The 21993-nt window shown below is 38.2% G+C and overlaps 1 protein-coding gene across 1 annotated transcript in view; it reads right to left on the bottom strand.

The window, feature by feature from the left end:
• SYT10 (synaptotagmin 10) overlaps positions 1-21687 on the bottom strand; it is a gene marked incomplete at both ends in the record, with an annotated part of 82104 nt that extends 60417 nt beyond the window's left edge. The window contains one exon of the mRNA XM_082636251.1: positions 21537-21687. Within this exon, the coding sequence (XP_082492377.1) occupies positions 21537-21687 (151 nt within the window). The remainder of the gene's footprint in view (positions 1-21536) is intronic.
• Between the last annotated feature and the right edge of the window lie 306 nt (positions 21688-21993).

Below are 21993 nucleotides of genomic sequence, written 5' to 3'. Positions count from 1 at the left end.
TAGGGAGGAAATATTAATAATTATATTTGGAAATTCTCAAAGGAGACAAAAATTTCTTTCCCAGGAAGTTTCCAATTGTATACAAGAAAAGCATGGTATGTACATATCATTTCCAAGTATAGTACAAACATTCCAAGAGTTTGCAAAATGAAGGTCAGCTACATGCAACCTGCCTTGAAGTCATGAAGCTTAAGATGCTCTGAAACTGTATACAACTGGAAAGGCTTCTGTTTGCTTCATGTTTGACCTAAAGATGCAACCTTCTTACTCTCTAAACAGGTAATGTTAAATATTTGTATAAACTGCTTTCTATGGTGTAAATGAGAATAACACATTACTAATAGAGAATGGGTACACAATTATTTGTATTTTCAAACTCCATAGGTCCTTTCTAATAAGCTTTCATGCTCCTAATTTCTAAAGTCCAAAATTGGTTGATGATTTCTTATGTAAGTATCTTTAAAATATTCTTATTTAAAAATAGTTACAGGGACTTCCCTGGTGGTGCAGTGGTTAAGAATCTGCCTGGCAATGCAGGGGGCATGGGCCCAAGCCCTTGTCTGGGAAGATCCCACATGCCACGGAGCAACTAAGCTTGTGTGCTACAACTACTGAGACTGAGCTCTAGAGACCATGAGCCACAACTACTGAGCCTGAGTGCACAACTACTGAAGCTCTTGCTACTAGAGCCCGTGCTCTGCAAGAAGAGAGGCCACCGCAATGAGAAGCCCACGCACTGCAATGAAGAGTAGCCCCCTCTTGCCACAACTAGAGAAAGCTCATGAGCAACAACAAAGACCCCAATGCAGCAAAAAATAAATAAATTAATTAATTTTAAAAAATTAAAATAATTACAAAATTAATATATGCTCATTATGTAAAATAATTAAAAGGGATATAGTAAAAAAAAAGTTAATGATTGTATAAATAAGCAAATGGCAGAGAAGAAAAAAATCTCTCATGCAAAAGCACGCCAAAAAATTTATGTGGATATTTTGCCCTCAAGGAAGTGAAGCATAGCTCTCCACTCCTTAACTGTGGGATGCACAAAGTGACTTTCTCCTAAAGAGTACTTGTATGGAAAGGGGCAAAAACAATGTAACTTTACACAGAAGAAATCAGAAAAATACTAACCTCACCCAGGTGATCAAAGGGAACATCAACAGTGACAATTCATGTTAATACCCTTGATAGGATGTGATGAATATGGCACTTTGTGGTCCTCCTCCCCAAACCAACAACCTGAATCTAATCATGAGAAAAACAGAAGACAAATTCCAGTAGAGGGACATTCTACAAAAAACCGTCAATGTTGTCCAAAAAAAAAGGAAGTCTGAGAAACTGTCCTAACCCAGAGACTAAGGAGACATTACAACTAAATGCAATGTGGTATCTTAGATGGAATCCTGTAGTTAAAAAAAAAAAAAAAAGGGACATTAGGTAAAAACTAAGGAAATCTGAATAAAGTATGGACTTTAGTTAACAGTGTATCAATACTAGTTCATCAACTGTAACAAATGTACCATACTGATATAAAATGTTAATAATAGGAGAAACTGGGTGTGGGGAATATGGGAACTCTGAAGTATTTTCACAAATTTTTCTGCACATCTACAACTGTTTTAAAAAAGTAAAATCCATTAAAAAAAATTTAAGAATATCCCCCTACTCACTTCCATTTTCACCTTCCTAAAATAACCAATGTTAGCAACCTGGTGTTATAGCACTCTTAAAGTTTGGAAGACCAAATAGATTCCCCATGAGGGAAAATTTTTCTAGATTTAGATAACCTTATACTTTTCTTTTACAACTCTGTTTAGCATCAGTGTCAAATATGAAACCAATTTCTTTTGTTTCTTTGTTTTAAATAAAGATGTTAGGAATATGTTATATGCTTAATTGTGTCTGTCCCTCCATCCCCTCCAAATTCATAAGTTAAAGTCCTAAACCCCAGTACCTCAGAATGTGTATTTGGAGATAGAGACTTTTAAATTAGTAATTAAGGCAAAATGAGGTCATATGGATGAGCCCTAACCCAATATAACTGGTGTCCTTATAAGAAGAGCAGATAAAGACAAAGACAGTCACAGAAGGAAGACCATGTGAAGACCCAAGGAGAAGGCAGCCATTGACAAGCCAAAGAGAAGAGGAATCAGAAGAAATCAACCCTCCTGACACCTTTATCTCAGACTTCTAGCTTCCAAAACTCTGAGGAATAAGGTTCTGTTGTTTAAGCCACCCAGTCTGTAGTACTTGATTATGGCAGCCCTAGAAAACTAAAGAATAAATCCAATTTCCTTTAACCACCATTGTAAATCCAGGAGGTCCCACCCCTCCTAGAAAGCAACCACTAACCCCAGTTTGGTGTGTGTCTGTCCAGCCCAAGCACTAATAAAAACAAATATATCTTAAGTAACTATAAAATATAGAATTATTTAATACAATTTTAATATAAATGGCTACTGCATATTGCTTTATTCAATTTGCTTTTTGTTTATTCAACAATACTTGAGGTCTAACTTCATGTCACAGCATTCCATAATACTTCATCATGATGGATATTTGGATTATGCCCACTGTTTGCTATTACAACATAGCTACAATGAGCATCCTTGTGCTCTTGTCCCTGTGCATATTTGTGAATATTTATCTAAAGTACATATCTAGAAATAGAACCACAGGGTCACATGTTATGCACATATTTAGCTTTACTAGATATTTCCAAAAAGAACCCCAGACTGACTAAAAAAAAACATCATATAAGTCTACCAGTTCCTACAATTTCAGAGAAATATTGTTGTATTTTAATTTTCACTGACCTGATGGGGAAATGATAGGTTTGTTTATTTCTCTGATTAGTGAGATAAAATGGCTCTAGTTAAACTCTCAATTTGTAGCTGATGGAAATCCATTAAGAAATTGAAATACTTCCAAGTTTTTATTGTTACTTAATTATAAGAATAAAAATTAATTTTGACATGCTATGATACATAGACACTAATATTTTCCTTTATTTTTCAATTGCTAGCTAAAGTTACATTGAATATATTTTCCATTTATATTCCATTGGTGAGGAATGTGTGATCATATTTTATACTTTGTAGTTTATTTTTACATTTTAAAATTATCCATTAGCACCATACCTTGAGGGAAAGAGAAAAATTATAAAATGAATGTGCTTCCTGATTATTAACTACAGTTTTAAAATGGAGGAAGCCAATGATGGCCTCATAACCTTCATGTATTTTCAGCTCCACTTACATTATATTTTTCTGGATATTTTAACTCAATTAACTTCTTCAGTGGCTAACTTCTACTCAGTTGGAGCCAAAGCCAAGATATAAGGAAACTGCAGGACAAAGTGGGATAGAGGAAAGGATGGAAATAGTTTTCAGTCTATAACTGAAAATGCCCCCTGTTTTTAAGTTCTTTGACCCAATTTCAACTTGTGTGTGGGGGGGGAGGGAATTCCCATACCACTAACAATTCTCTGGATACCAACTGGGTGTTCTTACAGTTCAACTCAATTCTGACACCTGCCTACGAGAGGTAGCATTAGATTCCACAGGTTAAAAGTTCAGTCCTACATAACTGCTCCCCTCCCTTCCAATGCCAGTAGCAAATCCAAGTTGTTACCTGTGGTTTTCTGACCAACTGGCAAAAGATTGGAGGTTCCCACGACCCTCTCCTTGGGTTTGATTAATTTGCCAGAGCAGCTTACAGAACTCAGGAAACTCATTTCTTTACCAGTTTACTATAAAAAGATATAAGGATATATTATAAAAGGATTACCAGTTTATTATAAAAGGATATAACTCAGAAATAGCCAGATGGAAGAGATTATAGGGCAAAGTATGGGGAAAGGACATGGAAGCTCAGAGCACAATATTCTCAAATTTCTGCATGTACAACCCAGAAGCTCTCAAACCCCATCCTTTTGGGGTTTTATAGAGGCTTCATTACATTGGCATGATTGAGTAAATAATTAGCCACTAGTGACTGATTCAACCTCCAGCCCCTTTCCCTTCTCAGGAGGTCAGCAGCGGTGGGACTGAAAGTTCCAACCCTCTAATCACATGGTTGATCCTTCTGGAAAACAGCCCTCATCCTTAGGTGGGGTCCAAAAGTCACCTCATTAACATAACAAGACATTGCTCTCATCACTGAGGAAATTCTAAGGGTTTTGGGAGCTGTGAGCCAGGAACTGTAGAAGAAGACTAAATATATATGCACAATATCACACCTCCCTTCTCACTAATGTGGTTCATAAAATACTTCATCCAAACCAAGTCACTTTTGAAAGTGAAAGGCTGTACTATCAACTGTACCAGAGTAGCAGGAATCAAGTCATATTCTGGAAACTTAGTAAATGGTCATCTTACCACTTTTAGCCTAACATCCTTCCAAATTACCCAATCTGGTCAAATCTAAACTTTGCATGACATTCCACAGTGTCTTTGTGATTTGACCCCTGGCTATTGAACCAACTTCATTCTTCTGCCACTCTCCTACCTATTCTCCTTCTCCTGACCATACGTTACTCTCTCATGATTTTTGTTCAGGCTGTTTCTAATAGTTCCAGGGCATTTTTTCCTCCTGTCTGGGTGCCTGGCAAATTTGTATTCATGCTTCAAAATCTAGATCCAGTAGTACCTCTTCCCTGAAGCTCTCTCTGCCTCTAAGGGCCTTGAAAGCACATCCACTACCATAGCACTAGTAATAATTTATTGGTCTATAATCTTTTATCCCAAACACTTAGGACATGATGGTTTCAAAAATTATTTTCTTTTGGATATTAGAAAGGTAGTAAGGTATACATTATCTGGAATAACATCTAGTAACCAAACACATTAATATATATGTAATGAAATGTATGGATCAGTCACACTGAGTGGGATCACTGAAGACCGTAAGCAACTTAATGCCAATTTAGATAAGGTGTTGGTGCCAAATTGGACAATTTTTAAAAAATTTTATTTATTTTTGCCTGCTTTGGGTCTTCCTTGCTGCACACAGGCTTTTTCTAGTTGCGGTGAGGGGGGCTAATCTTCGCGGCAGTGTGTGGGCTTCTCATTGCGGTGGCTTCTCTTGTTGCAGAGCTTGGGCTCTAGGCCCGTGGACTTCAGGAGTTGCAGCACGTGGGCTCAGTGGTTGTGGTGCACGGGCTCTGAGGTGCGCAAGCTTCAGTAATTGTGGCGTGTGAGCTCTAGAGCGCAGGCTCAGTAGTTGTGATGCACAGGCTTAGTTGCTCTGTGGCATGTGGGATCTTCCCTGACCAGGGATCAAACCTGTGTTCCCTGCATTGGCAGGCGGATTCTTAACCACTACGACACCAGGGAAGTCCCCAAATTGGACAATTAGCAAAATAATTTTCAGGTTTTAGAGGTTTCATAATTGTGGACAAGGAATTGTGGATGTGTATTTATTTTGCTTCTCCAAATGCTCCCATCCTACCAGTACACTTACTCCCTTTATTTACCTTTTTATTTTTAGTGTCTAGCATATATCACATGGTCAAAAAATATTTATGGAGCTACTGAATACACATTTTGGGAATTATCTGAAAAGATACTCAAATGTCTGTGAACTTCAAGATGGCTAAAAGTTGAGTGATATAGAGGGAATATGTAGAAATTCTTATACTAGGAAAATAGTATAATATAACTTATACTGTGAAACCATTTAGACCTGGGTTAAAATGTCAACTCCAACACTGTGTGACTTTGGGCAAATTGTTTAGGCTTTAAGAGTCTCAGTAAAATGGGGGAATTTATATTTATTTCGTAGGAATGTTGTGAGTTTATATAAGGAAATGTATGTAAATTATTTAGCATCATAATTTGCATAAGTGCAACAATAGGTTGCTACTATTGTCAACTATTTTTTTTTCTTTAAACAAGAGTACCTAGGGGAAAAGAGGCATAGGTATGGATTGAGTATGGATTGAATGGTGATTCACAGATTAGTTAGAAGAGAAACACATCTTCTAATGCTATTTAGTACTGAAAGAAGTGAATTTGCTTATAATGGAAACCAAAATTTCTAAGTAAATATTAATGCTTCAGGAAGTTAATAAATAACATTCTATTTTCCTACTCAGTTGTGCTCAGAGAAACTGTTCAAGCAGGTAGTAATTAAAAAAAAATAAAAGTGAATATCAGCTTAGGTCTATTAGAAAGTGGATTTGCTAATATATCACCTTGAATTAAGTAGACTAGCCCATACAGTCACAGTCCTGGCTGGACAACCACATGTGTTCCCCATGGGTACTTGATCCTATAAAATTTACTATCCAAAGGAGTAGAGAATATTTGTTTCCTGAGGATATCAAGGTTATAACTCAAAGAAAAGGGGGAAACAGGTAAGTAATTTCTTAGGGATGGGGTAGGCCAAGATTCCATGATTATTCTATCTTGTAGCTCCTTCCATCCAGAAATGTAAAGCAAGGAGGGAAGAGATCTCCCCACAACAGCAAGAAGTGAAAGAAGTTGCATTAGTTAGAATTTTATTAAGAAAAATAAAATTAAAATTATAAAAAGAAGCTATTGTATTACACACTTTTTACATTGCTTGTTATTGAAATTATGACTAATTATTAAAAGTATTTAAAAAACAAAACCAATAGTTTAATTCTTAGGTCTTTATGACTTTTTTTCAACAAAATTTGTTTAGCAAGATAAAAAAAGAATCTGACTCTCAAAAGATTAAGGGAGGATCTGTGAGAATTTATAAAGTCATCAAAATGTTTAAAATGAGTTTTTATGATTCAGTATTTAGCTATGACATGAAGGATGTTATGAGTTTGGACTTAGTTCAAATTCAAATAAGTAGTCCCAGGAACATTTTTAAGTCAAGGTATGAAATGGTTGAATACGCATTTCAGAAATAACCTTCTGGCTAGGGAGAAGATAAGAGTGGAGGCCAACTAGAAGATGAAAAATAGTTAACAGATTATAGTAGTCATCCACATGAGAGATTATAGTGGTTCTGAACAAGGGTGGCTGAAATGGGAAACAGAGCACATTGGGAAATCAAGGCTCTAGTGAAAAAGTGTGAAGATTGAAGGACAAGAATGTGATTCACTGGGAGACAAACAGGTTGTTGAAGTGAGGAAGACAATGACTTCAGCTTCGGCTGTGTTGGGTTTGGAGTACATATCCAACATGCAAATAGAAATTTTGAGTAAGCTGTTGGTCACTGCAACTCAAGATAAAATTCAAGGACTTTCTTAAATAGTAGAATCTGAATCCATGAAAGAGAAGATAAAAGCTCCTTAACAGATTTCTGAGGACACCGATAATAAAAGAAACATAACTTTAAAGAACAAAGAGCCTGCATAGAAGACTGGGAAAGAGTAGAAGTATGAAAAAAAATGAGGCCAATGTGCTTTCATAGAAGTTTAGAGAATATTTTAAGAAGTGGTAAACAGCATAAGTTAAAGTAAGTTCAATTAAAACAAAGGTTGGTAAGTATCCATTAACTTTAACAAGTAGGTCTTTAGTGCATTCAAGGAGACTAGTGAAGCAGAGACTGTTAAACAGATGAATGTGGTTTAATGAATGAATGGGAGTGAGGATGTGAATTCTGTGAGTGTAGATAGTTCCTTCAGGACATTATATTTAGGGAAGAGGGAAACAGTAGCACATGGAATTGATGTTTGGATATGCAATATTTTAGCATGTTTTAAAATTTATGGGAAGGAATCAGTAGACAAGAAGAGATAGAAAATTAAGCAGGATGAATAATTAATAGTAAAGTCTCATAAAAGGTGACCATGGGTGGAGTCTGAAGCAAAGGTGAAAGGACTGGATCACGTCTTCCTTTGTAAGAAAACAAGGATGGGCAGGAGACCTTCAAGATGGCAGAGGAATAAGACGTGGAGATCACCTTCCTTCCCACAAATACATCAGAAATACATCTACATGTGGAACAACTCCTACAGAACACCTACTGAATGCTGGCAGAAGACCTCAGACTTCCCAAAAGGCAAGAAACTCCCCACGTACCTGGGTAGGGCAAAAGAAAACAGAAAAAACAGAGACAAAAGAATACGGATGAGACCTGAACCTTGGGGAGGGAGCTGAGAAGGAGGAAAAGTTTCCACACACTAGGAAGGCCCTTCACTGATGGAGAGAGGGGGTGGTTGGTGGGGGGGAACTTTTGAGCCACAGAGGAGAGCACAGCAACAGGGGTGCAGAGGGAAAAGCAGAGAAATCACCACACAAAGGATCACTGCCAACAAGTACTCACCAGCCAGAGAGGCTTCTCTGCTCACTCGCTGGGATGGGTGGGGTTGGGAGCTGAGGTTCCATCTTTGGAGGTCAGATCCAGGGAGAGGACGGGGGTTGCCTGCATGAACACAGCCTGAAGGGAGCTAGTGCACCACAGCTAGCCAGGAGGGAGTCTGGGGAAAAATCTGCACCTGCCTGAGAGGCAAGAGACCATTATTTTAGGGGGTGCGAGGACAGGGGACTCAGAGCGCCACCTAAATGAGCTCCAGAGAAGGGCACGAGCTGTGGTTATCAGCGCAGACCCTAGAGATGGGCATGAAACACTAAGGCTGCTGCTGCAGCCACCAAGAAGCCTGTGTGCAAGCACAGGTCACTATCCGCACCTCCTGTCCCGGGAGCCTATGCAGCCCACCACTGCCAGGGTCCCGTGATCCAGGGACAACTTCCCCGGGAGAACACACGGCACACCTCAGGCTGTTGAAATATCATGCCAGCCTCTGTCACCACAGGACTGCACTGCATACTGTACTCCTCCTTCCCCCCAGCCTGAGTGAGCCAGAGCTCCCTAATCAGCTGCTCCTTTAACCCCGTCCTGTCTGGGCAGGAACAGACGCCCTCAGTCGACCTATATGCAGAGGCAGGACCAGTACAAATCTGAACCCCAGGAGCTGTGCGAACAAAGAAGACAAAGGGAAATTCCGCCCAGCAGCCTCAGGAGCAGCGGATTAAATCTCCACCATCAACTTGATGTACCTTACATCTGTGGAATACCTGAAGAGACAATGAACCATCCTAAAATTGAGGCGGTAGACTTTGGGAGCAACTGTAGACTTGGGGTTTGCTGTATGTGACTGACTGGTTCCAGGTTTTATGTTTATCTTAGTTTAGTATTTAGAGTTCATTATCATTGGTAGATTTGTTTAGTGATTTGGTTGCTCAATTCCTTTTTTTAATTTATTTGTTTAAAAAATATATATACATATTTTTAATTTTTTCTCTGTAAGTGTGTATGTGTATGCTTCCTTGTGTGATTTTGTCTGTATACCTTTGCTTTTACCATTTGTCCTAGGGTTCTGTCTGTCAGTTTTTACTTTTTTCTTTACTTTGTTTTTACTATTCTTTTTAGTGCTTGTTATCATTGGTGGATTTGTTTTTGGTATGGTTTCTCTCTTCTTTCTTTCTTTCTTTCTTTCTCCCTTTCTTTCTCCCTTTCATTCTCCCTTTTCTCCTCCCTTTCTTCCTCCCTTCCTTCCTTTCCTTTCCCTTCCCTTCCCTTCCTCCTTCCCTCCCTCCCTCCCTCCTTTCTTTCTTACTTTCTTACTTGCTTGCTTGCTTTATTTCCCACTTTTCTACTGAGCCGCATGGCTGACAGGGTCTTGGTGCTCTGGCAGGGTGTCAGGCCTGTGCTTCTGAGGTGGGACAGCTGAGTTCAGAACATTGGCCCACTAGAGACCTCCCAACTTCACATAATATCAAATGGCAAAAGCTCTCCCAGAGATAGCCATCTAAATGTTAAGGATCCATTCAACAACCAGAAAGCTACAGTGCTGGACACCCTATGCCAAACAACTAGCAAGACAGGAACACAAAACCACCCATTAGCTGAGAGGTTGCCTAAAAATATAATAAGGTCACAAACAGCCCAAAACACACCAACAGACATGGTCCTGCCTATCAGAAACATAAGATACAGACTTATCCACGAGAACACAGGCACTAGTCCCCTTCCCCAGGAAGCCTACACAACCCACTGAACCAACTTCAGCCACTAGGGGCAGACACCAAAAACAGCGGGAACTACAAACTTGCAGGCTGCAATAAGGGGACCCCAAACACAGTAAGGTAAGCACATGAGAAGACAGGGAAACACACAGCAGAAAAGGAGCAAGGTAAAAACCCACCAGACCAAACAAATGAAGAGGAAATAAGGAGTCTACCTGAAAAGGATTTGAGAGTAATGATAGTAAAAAGGATCCAAAATCTTGGAAATAGAATGAAGAGAACACAAGAAATGTTTAACAAGGACCTAGAAGAACTAAACAGCAAACAAACAATGATGAACAACACAATAAATGAAATTAAAAATGCTATAGAAGGAAACAATAGCAGAATAACTGAGGCAGAAGAACGGATAAGTGACCTGGAAGATAAAATAATGGAAATGATTACTGCAGAGCAGAATAAAGATAAACAGAATGAGAAGAATTGAAGACAACCTCAGAGACCTCTGGGACAACATTAAATGCACCAACATTCCAATTATAGGGGTCCCAGAAGAAGAAGAGAAAAAGAAAGGGGCTGAGAAAATATTTAAAGAGATTATAGCTGAAAGCTTCCCTAATATGGGAAAGGAAATAGACAATCAAGTGCAGGAAGCACAGAGAGTCCCATACATGATAAATGCAAGGAGAAACATGTCAAGATACATATTAATCAAACTATCAAAAATTAAATACAAGAAAAAATATTAAAAGCTGCAAGAGAAATACAACAAATAACATACAAGGGTATCCCCATAAGGTTAATGGCTGAATTTTCAGCAGAAACTCTGCAAGCCAGAAGGGAATGGCAAGACATAATTAAAGTGATGAAAGGGAATAACTTACAACCAAGATTACTCTACTCAGCAAGGATCTCATTCAGATTCTACAGACAAATTAAAGAACTTACAGACAAGCAAGAGCTAATAGAATTCTGCACCACCATACCAGCTTTACAACAAATGCTAAAGGAACTTCTTTGGGCAGGAAACACAAGAGAAGGAAAAGATCTACATTAACAAACCCAAAACAATTATGAAAACAGTAATAGGAACATACATATTGGTAACTACATTAAATGTAAATGGATTAAATGTTCCTACCAATAGACACAGTCTGGCTGAATGGATACAAAAATAAGACCCATATATATGCTGTCTGCAGGAGACCCACTTCAGACCTAGGGATACATACAGACTGAGAGTGAGGGGATGTTAAAAGATATTCCATGCAAATCAAAATCAAAAGAAAGCTGGAGTAGCAATTGTCGTATCAGAAAAAAATAGACTCTAAAATAAAGACTACTACAAGAGACAAAGAAGGACACTACATAATGATCAAGGGATCAATCCAAGAAGATGATATAACAATGGTAAATATTTATGCACACAACATAGGAGCACTTCAATACATAAGACAAATGCTAAGAGGCATAAAAGGGGAAATCGACAGTAACACAATCATAGTAGGGGACTTTATCACCCCACTTTCACCAATGGAAAGATCAACTAAAATGAAAATAAATAACGAAACACAAACTTTAAAGGATACATTAAACAAGACAGATCTAATTGATATTTATAGGATATTCCATCCAAAAACAACAGAATAATTTCTTTTTAAGTGCTCATGGAACATTCTCCAGGATAGATCATATCTTGGGTCACAAATCAAGTCTTTGTAGATTTAAGAAAATTGAAATTGTATCAAGTATCTTTTCCGACCACAATGCTATGAGACTAGATATCAATTACAGGAAAATATCTGTAAAAAATACAAACACATGGAGGCTAAACAATACACTACTTAATAACGAAGTGATCACTGAAGAAATCAAAGAGGAAATCAAAAAACTTAGAAACAAATGACTATGAAAACAAAATGACACAAAACCTATGGAATTCAATAAAAGCAGTTCTAAGAGGGAAGTTTATAGCAATACAATCCTACCTCAAGAAACAAGAAACATCTCAAATAAACAATCTAACCTTACACCTAAAGCAATTAGAGAAAGAAGAACAAAAAACACCCAAAGTTAGCAGAAGGAAAGAAATCATAAAGATCAGATCAGAAATGAATAAAAAAGAAATGAAGGAAAACAGAGCAAAGATCAATAAAACTAAAAGCTGATTCTGTGACAAGATAAACAAAACTGACAAACCATTAGCCAGACTTATCAAGAAAAAAAGAGAGAAGACTCAAAGCAATAGAATTAGGAATGAAAAAGGAGAAGTAACAACTGACACTACAGAAATACAAAGAATCATGAGAGATTACTACAAGCAACTATATGCTAATGAAATGGACAACCTGGAAGAAATGGACAAATTCTTCAAAAAGCACAACCTTCTGAGACTGAACCAGGAAGAAATAGAAAATATAAACAGACAAATCAGAAGCACTGAAATTGAAACTGTGATTAAAAATTTTCCAACAAACCAAAGCCAAAGACCAGATGGCTTCACAGGTGAATTCTATCAAACATTTAGAGAAGAGCTAACACCTGTCCTTCTCAAACTCTTCCAAAATATAACAGAGGGAGGAACCCTCCCAAACTCATTCTACAAGGCCACCATCGCACTGATACCAAAACCAGACAAAGATGTCACAAAAAAAGAAAACTACACAACAATATCACTGATGAACACAGATGCAAAAATCCTCAACAAAATACTAGCAAACAGAATCCAACAGCACATTAAAAGGATCATACACCATGATCAACTGGGGTTTATCCCAGGAATGCAGGGATTCTTCAATATGTGCAAATCAATCAATGGATAAACCATATTAACAAGCTGAAGGAGAAAAACCATATGATCATCACAATATATGCATAAAAAGGTTTAGAGAAAATTTAACCCCCATTTATGATAAAAACCCTCCAGAAAGTAGGCATAGAGGGAACTTACCTCAACATAATAAAGGCCATATATGACAAACCCACAGCCAACATAGTTCTCAATGGTGAAAAACTGAAACCATTTCCTCTAAGATCAGGAACAAGACAAGTTTGTCCACCGTCACCACTATTATTCAACATAGTTTTGGAAGTTTTAGCTATAGCAATCAGAGAAAAAAAAGAAAGGAAAGGAATACAAATTGGAAAAGAAGTAGTAAATCTGTCACTGTTTGCAGATGACATGATACTATACATAAAGAATTCGAAAGATGTCACCAGAAAACTACTAGAGCTAATCAATGAATTTGGTAAAGTAGTAGGATACAAAATTAATGCACAGAAATTTCCTGCATTCCTATACACTAATAATGAAAAATCTGAAAGAGAAATTAAGGAAACACTCCCATTTATCATTGCAACAAAAAGAACAAAATACCTAGGAATAAACCTACCGAAGGAGAAAAAAGACCTGTATGCAGAAAACTATAAGACACTGATGAAAGAAATTAAAGATGATACAAACAGATGGAGAGATATACCATGTTCTTGGAAGAATCAACATTGTGAAAATGACTATACTACCCAAAGCAATCTACAGATTCAATGCAACCCCTATCAAACTTCCAATGGCATTTTTCACAGAAGTAGAACAAAAAATTTCACAATTTGTATAGAAACACAAAAGACTCCAAATAGCCAAAGCAATCTTGAGAAAGAAGAATGGAGCTGGAGCAATCAGGCTCTCAGACTTTGGAATAGACTACAAAGCTACAGTAATCAAGACAGTATGGTACTGGCACAAAAACAGAAATATAGATCAATGGAACAGGACAGAAAGCTCAGAGATAAACCCACACACATATGGTCACCTTATCTTTGATAAAGGAGGCAAGAATATACAATGGAGAAAAGCCAGCCTCTTCAATAAATGGTGCTGGGAAAACTGGGCAGCTACGTATAAAAGAATGAAATTAGAACACTCCCTAACACCATACACAAAAATAAACTCCAAATGGATTAAAACCCTAAATGTAAGGCCAGACAGTCTTAGCAGAAAACATAGGCAGAACACTCTATGACATAAATCACAGGGAGATCATTTTTGACCCACATTCTAGAGAAATGAAAATAAAAACAAAAATAAACAAATGGGACCTAATGAAATTTAAAAGCTCCTGCACAGCAAAGAAAACCATAAAGAAGATGAAAAGACAACCCTCAGAATGGGAGAAAATATTTGCAAATGAAGCAACTGACAAAGGATTAATCTCCAAAATTTACAAGCAGCTCATGCAGCTCAATATCAAAAACACAAACAACCGAACCCAAAAATGGGCAGAAGACCTAAACAGACATTTCTCCAAAGAAGATATACAGATTTCCAACAAACACATGAAAGGATGCTCAACATCGTATTTGTAGTGAGGTGGATTAACCTAGAGACTGTCATACAGAATGAAGTAAGTCAGAAAGAGAAAAATAAATACTGTATGCTAACACATATATATGGAATCTAAAAAAAAAAAAAAAGGTTCTGAAGAACCTAGGGGCAGGGCAGAAATAAAGATGCAGACGTAGAGAATGGACTTGAGGATACGGGGATGGGGAAGGGTAAGCTGTGATGAAGTGAGAGAGTGGCATGGACTTATATAAAGTAACAAATCTAAAATAGATAGCTAGTGGGAAACAGCCCTATAGCACAGGGAGATCAGATCGGTGCTTTGTGACCACCTAGAGGGGTGCGATAAGAAATGTGGGAGGGAGAGGCAAGAGGGAGGAGATATGGGAATATATGTATATGTATAGCTGATTCACTTTGTTATAAAGCAGAAGTTAACACATCATTGTAAAGCGATTATACTCCAATAGAGATGTTAAAAAAAAGAAAAGAAAAGGAGGATGGTTCTGGAATCGGGTAAGTTTATAGGTATAGGCAGGAAGACAAGGGAATTCTTGTTTGTAAGTACAATTTTCTCTGCAAAATAGGAGTTAGGGTCAACTGCCAGTTATTTAGGGATATTGGGGAATAATTTGGAATATTTAAACAGAGTGCGGAAAATCTGATATATGAACTTTAGAGAACAGGAGAAAATTGAATAGGAAAACAAAGGATGTCTGATCAGAATTGAGGGTTCTTTTGAAATTGGAGACTAAGAGTGATACTCATCTCCCTGGTTTTAAAACCTCCTAAATATTCAGTTTCTTTGGTGTAGGAATAGAGAAGCAGATGAATTTATCCATGAATGAGCACTCCCTACCGTCCCAGGAGAATGTGATAAACCTCAAAGGAGAAAATGATTGCAATGATGAAATGATGTATCGTAAGTATGATGCAATATTTGTTGACAGGGAATTAACACAGAGGTAGAAAACTGAATGCAGTTTCCAAATGAGAAAGATAAAAGCATAGGAGCTCTTCGTTGGGGCTCAGAATATTTGAATTTATAATTCTAAAATAGTACTGTTTAACATAATGACTAGTGTTTGACCATGATCATAAAAGAAATGAGGTAAGGTGGAGAGGAGGAGAAGATCACTGGAGCAAAGGGGCCAACCATTCTGAGGTCAGGGTGATGAATATGAATGGTTTGCCTTCTCCACACAGACTTTGAAATTGCCTATTTTAATGAGCAAGCTTGATGAGTAGGATCTCTCTAGCTCAAAATTTTAATGTCTCTTTGCAGAGACATTAAAGACACTAAAGACATTTGCATTAAAAAGAATCCATTATATGCCATTCATCCAATTATATCTTGGTAAGAATTAGAGTAAATGAAATTTCAAAAATTAGATTAGAGTCAAAGAAAATCAGGTTTAAATTTGCTCGAACTCTGATTTGACTACATACATATGCATAACTATTGCTTCCACCGGTATGTATCTACTTATCTATCTGTCTGTCTGGTTGGCTGACTCTATATCTCTTGAATGATTTGTAGCTATAAAGATCTTACTCTTTTATCATGTCTTAATATCTCAAAATAAAGTGGCATTGTTCTGAAAGAAACAGGAAAGACCACTCTCATCAGAAAACAGAATAAGGCAAAAAATGCTAATTCCTCAAAATCGTTTAGTAAAACAGAACTTTGCTAAAGTCTAATATTTGCATGGTCTTAATTACTATGGATTGTAAGTACTGTTAGGTCTAATTACCTATTAACCATGCAGATGGCTACGATGCAGAAAAGTATAGGCCAATTTGTATGCTCTCAATTCCAATTACTACTGCCTTAGTTGATAATCTTATCTGTGTCTTTCTGCATCATTTTTTTAAATTTTAAAATTATAGTTTTTTAATTTCTCAAAATGTACAAAGAAGTAATTTCTCAATTAATCAGAAATTATAATTTCTTGTATATTCCAAGTCTTTTATTTCTTTGGTTGTCCTCATTGTTGCCTGATGACAGACCATGTTTATGGCAACATTCTGCAGAGAACAAGAGGTAATAAAACTCAAACCAGCAACTCTTATTCAGAGAAAGCTGAGGAAAGCTGCCTCTAAAACGAAGATTTGGAATTATCTTTGAAGTTAACTTATTTATACTCTTCATATGGTGTTATTATTATAATGGGGCATAATTCTGATTTCTATAATAAGGGACCAAATAAATACTGACTTAAACAAGATAGAAGTTTATTTCCCTCTCATTTAATTAATTGGCTCAGCATAAGAAAGTAGGGCAAATACATCAGCTTCAGATGTTTGGAATCCTGGTTTCTTCAATATTTTTGCTTTTCTATTCAAAGGTTTTTGCTTTCTCCTTAAAGTCCAAGATGGCAAGCTTAATGTCTACATTCCAGGCAGCTGGATGAAGAATAACAAGCTTGTTACAACTGCTAATTGCCATTAAGTATGTGTGTCATAGTTTTATCTGTGTATGTGCTAAAGCAAATACATCAGCATCAGAAGTCGCAGAATGAGTCTAAATTGGCTTGGAAGAAAATACTGGAGAAAACAGCGAAGCAGACCCGCAACCCTCATAAGCCAAACTTTTGTTGGGTCAGATGAGTTTGGCAACATTGCCAACATTCGACATAACTGTACAGCTAGCTTTAGAGCACAGCAACACTAGACCTTATATCTCTTATGAATTCCTGCAAGGAATAAAAGGCATCATTACTAGTCTTAACAGCATTCTTGATGGCAAAGAGTCCAATGATGAGTGGATAAACAAAGGTATCACCAATTCTCATTCAAAAAGCTATTCAGAAGAATCAGACTCAAAACTTTAATTTTTAAATTATTTTAACCTATTTGTCTTTTATGCTTTCCTTTTTATATTTGTACAAGAGTGATATATGATATTAAAAATTTATTTTTAACTTTTAGAAGTTTTTCCATAAGTATAAAATAAAAATTCTATGTGATAAGAAAGCATAATTTAATTTGCATCTTTCTTTTTCCTTTTTTGGTATCATATAAAATAATGTTGTGTCTTGTAATCAATAGCATCTTAGATTCAATAAAATATGGTATCAAGTATAGTACCAAATGTCGTATTAAATTAGCCAAATTTATTTTTTAAGTCTTTACATATACTCATAATTGAGTAAATGATTTATAAATGATTTATAATCTGTGATTGTATATTAATTCTACATTTACATTAACTTGAACAACTATGCACAACATTTAATTAATGGTACTGGTACCATTCTTATTAGTCAAGTAACTTCAGTGAAAGTGTTTGCCATATAAATACCTACTTGCTCCCACATATAAGAAATTGAAGAACACACATATGAATTTAGAATAATTTGTTTAAATGTTTATTTTAGAAATTTTAGTACTAAATTAAAAGTGTAAAAATGAAAATTTATAACATTAATGAATTAAATGTTTATTTTAAATATTTAAATTATGGTTAGGTCTATACAGTTGTGATGTGACTATGAGCTTATGTGGGTTTGATTAGCTGCATTTATGAGGTCTGCTTTTCAAGCAACAAAGTTTCCTAAAACTTCATAGGGATTTGGATATGGAGAAGCAATTAAAGACTGACCAGAAATGAACTCAAATGCAGTTCAAAAATTCTTATGTATATTCAATCACAGTACGTATGAAAAATCACATTTAAGGCCAATATATTGTTTTGTATTTTCCCTAAACATTATAGCATTAAGTCCTATTATATCAATAAATTAATGAGCTTAGTGGGTGATCTATCTATTTAGGGGGACAGGGAGAATCAGTGGCAAAAAGACTGCAAAAATCTGATTTTCTAAAAAAATAGCATATGATGAACTTTCCAGTAATGTTGGCATCAATAATGTCTCTAAAAAAACTATTCCAAAAGAGTAAATTAACCAATGTTGCCATCTGCAGTTAAGTTTTTGTAAAGTTTAATAAAATATGGGATCTGTCGACTTAATTGCTTGATCCTCAAGTCAATAACGCTGCTGCTGCTTCTGCTACTTCTGTAGTAGTAAATGGTAAAGAGAATGGTGAAGCTGCTCCTTACTGGCATTAAAAAAAAACAGTAGGAGAATATCTTATTTATATATATGGTTCATGCCTTCTTTAAGTTAGAATAACTTTAGGATTACAGTCAACCCTCTGTATCCATGTTCCATATCCATGGGATCAAGCAACCACAGGCTGAAAATATTAAAAAAAAAAAAAAAAATTTCCAGGAAGTTCAAAAAACCAAAACTTGAATTTGTTACACAGGCTACCATTTACATTACATTTACATTGTATTTACAACTATTTACATAATCATTTACATTGATTTAGGTATTAAAAGTAATCTAGAGATGATGTAAAGTATATGGGAGGAAGTGCTGTAGGTTACATGCAAATACTACATCATTTTATATAAGGAACTTGAGCATCACAAATTTTGTTATCTGTGGGGGCTCCTAGAGCAAATCCCCCATGGAGACCAAAGGAGGACTATACCTGAACTTCTCTGCCTCTACACTTATATGAAGGAATCTAAAAATATAAACAATCTGGAAGCTTGCAATTGTCACTGCAACCTTAGAATAACTGACACCATCTGGGCAGTGCTGAAAGTAAAAAACCACTGTACCATTCAATGTCCATGTCCTCCTACCAATAATGTGTTTCTCATTAAACAAACAGTGAGTAGAAGGATCGCCTACTGGAAGTGTGTTTACGTAGGGATCTTTAATAAAGGACACAAGTACATAAGTTATAAGAAAATTTACTTTAAAGAACAAAGTGAAGCTGAGTGGCTAATTAATATAATTAAAGATTTGGTAAATAATCTTTGATCCATTTCATAGATATATATTGGTATTGGGAGTATATTTGCAGATTAAAGTATTGTACTTCTAATTGTTGCATAGATTTACAAATGGAAAATGTAAAGCAATCTTGTGCATCTTTATATCTCATACAAAACCTAGTAGGATGTCTTTTCTAGTGACAGCCATTGAATAAATATTCATATATTAAATTGAATACCCCATTTGAATAGTATATATTTTCCCCTAAGGGCAGAAGAATATCCATGTAATTGTTTTAGACTATGTTTTGTCCACTTTTTGTTCCCAAGGGAAAGTCCAAAAGGAATTAGGATTACAACTACTTGTAGTGCTTAGGACAAGTTCAGAACCCTTTCTACAATTCATATACTATGCTTTACCTTAAGCTGATAATTGTGTATTTATAAAGATTTAAGAGCTAGTGTTTGTTTTCCAACCTTCAAATTTTCCTCATTATCAATCAATTTGAGACCCAGGAAACCACTATTTGGTGTATGATCACAAGGTGGGGTGGTGGGGTGATGGTGGAAATCAGTAGTTTTATCCACAGTATCAACTGTTAAATGACCAAAGTACAGATCTTTAAACTTAAATATACTCTCATTTCTTTCACTTCACCTCCTTCTCTTAGTCTTATCTTTAGCAAGTGTATCATCAAAGACATTTCAGAGCAACTTATCCAATCACCACACAGGATTTTAAGTTCACTCTATTTTGAGTGTTTATCTCATGTTTAGCTACCATACACAAGACAAGCATATACACAATGTTCACCCAGTGCCTTCCACTAGTAGTTGACTTTCATACATTCCTAGCAATTTAACACCTCATGAACAAATGGAAGTCTCTGTTGTGATTATAAAAATTCACAAAATGTCTACGTTTCCAGAATATGTACAGAAGCAATTATGCATCATTCCGCTCCAGGGCCCAAACAGCAACATCTCCTCAGGTTCGGCCAAGTGCATACAGAAGCCTCTCGTGGTTCCTATTGCCAAGATCAGAGAATTTTAAGAGTGCAAATATTCCACTTAAATAATGGTATGCAAAGACTAAACCACATCTCTCCTCCACCTCCATCCCCTCTCCCTCTGTCTTTGGTAGTAGTGGATGAGGGGATCACTAACTGTGCCCTCTTCGCCTCCTCCCCAGCACAGATTTCTCTACTGTCACGTTCCACACTGAGCTACGGTCCAGCTCTTACCTGTTGCCTTGGCTACCCTCAACCCACGAATTCCTGCCAGGTGACTAAAATGACGGGAAAGTAAGGGGAAAGAAACAAGACCCTACAGAAGGAATGATAACCTTCCAGCCTGATGACAAAAATCCCCAACCAGTGTTCGTCTCCCAAAGCAACAAGTGACCCTCTCACAAGGGACTCTTAAAACCACGCGGCCAGCAACTCCCGGAATCCATCTCGCCCGCGTCAACAGCACAACAGGCTGCACATAGCGCAGGTGGTAAAAAACCCTTTCCCCCAGGCATGACAAAAACAGTGGCTCTGATACGTTCCCCACACCCCTTTGAGAAAAATCTGTCACCTGAGACTTCTTTCCACCTCCAGATTTCTGAAGGTCGATATGTTTCCTCCACCCCACCCCGTTTTTCCCCCCAAGTTTCTTGAAGGGGCAGAGAGGGTGCCTGTGTTGGGGGGTGTATGAGCACGTGTGTAGAAAGGATTTATAACCCTTTTCCTCTGTTCCACGTAAATCTGTATGTGCGCTGAGCCTTACCTGTCGCGTCAAAAAATGGGATGCATAATCCCTGCTGTTGGGCCAACGTTGTCATGAAGCCCTATAAAGTCATATGTATTAAAGGGCTTTGCACACTATCAAATGCTAGACAGCTTGCGGCCGCGGGTTATCCCTACAGGGATCCTTTCTGCTCTCGGGGGCCAAGGCAGCCCCATTTCCAACGCGGTTCTTTGCGTCCACGCCCGGATTCTTCCGCCCGGCCCCTTCCCCAAGCCGCGACCCACCACCCGCGGGACAAGCTAGGGCAGCCAGAGTCCGGGTGGCGAATGGCCCCCGAGGGCAGCGCTCGGCTAATGATCGGACGCCGCCGCTCGCGCTCGCCCCTCCACTCCGGGAGGGAGATCGGAGGCGTGGGAGAGCTCAGGAAGAGGGGGTGCAGGCGCCTGGGAGCGAGAGAAGGCGCCGGCGGGTACGGAGTGGACCAGAGAAGTGGAAGAAGCCGGGCAGATGGAGGCGAGGAGACAAAACCCGAACAGTCTACGCTGGAAGTCGCCAGGAGCTGACCAGAAGGAAGGAGCGAGGTAGGATAGGAAAGCGCGGCGTCCCAAAGATGCGCCGGCGCCGCTCTGAAGGCTCAGGACCCGGGACCTTAGAGCCGAGAGGACGCGGGTCCCAGACGACTGGGAGGTCGCGAGCGGAGCCCTCCCCCAATTACCTGTGCTACTTCCGCCCTGGCTGCCCCTGTCCGGGGGGAAGATGCTCGAGCACTTCTCCCACTCCACCTGGCCCGCGAAGCACAGCTCGGTGACGATATGCAGCGCCTTCTGGCACAGGCTGCTCACTCCGTCCTCCTTTTGGAAACTCATCGTTTGGCCTTGCTTCCCCCAGTTAGCTGTCCTTTCCCCTTCCCGTTACCTCTGTGCTGGCCCCTCTAGCGCCGTAAACCATAACCAGCCCTCGAGGACTTTGGCCGGAGAGCGCGCAGCTAAAAGGCGGCAATTTAGGAGCCCCAAGTTGGCCCCATGGCGGGAGCGGAGGGCTCGGGAGAAGGGGGAGAGGCTGGGGCGGTAACCAGGGCGAGGCGGAGGCGGCAGCGGCGGCTGCGAGGTTTTTGCCAACTCTCACGCGGCGCGAACGAGCCCAAGCGAGCTGGAGAGAGACCCGGCATGGAG

Source organism: Mesoplodon mirus, assembly GCF_964341445.2.
Source record: "Mesoplodon mirus genome assembly, chromosome: 11".
Lineage (NCBI taxonomy): Eukaryota > Metazoa > Chordata > Mammalia > Artiodactyla > Ziphiidae > Mesoplodon > Mesoplodon mirus.
This window is presented reverse-complemented; position numbering and strand designations above follow the sequence as displayed.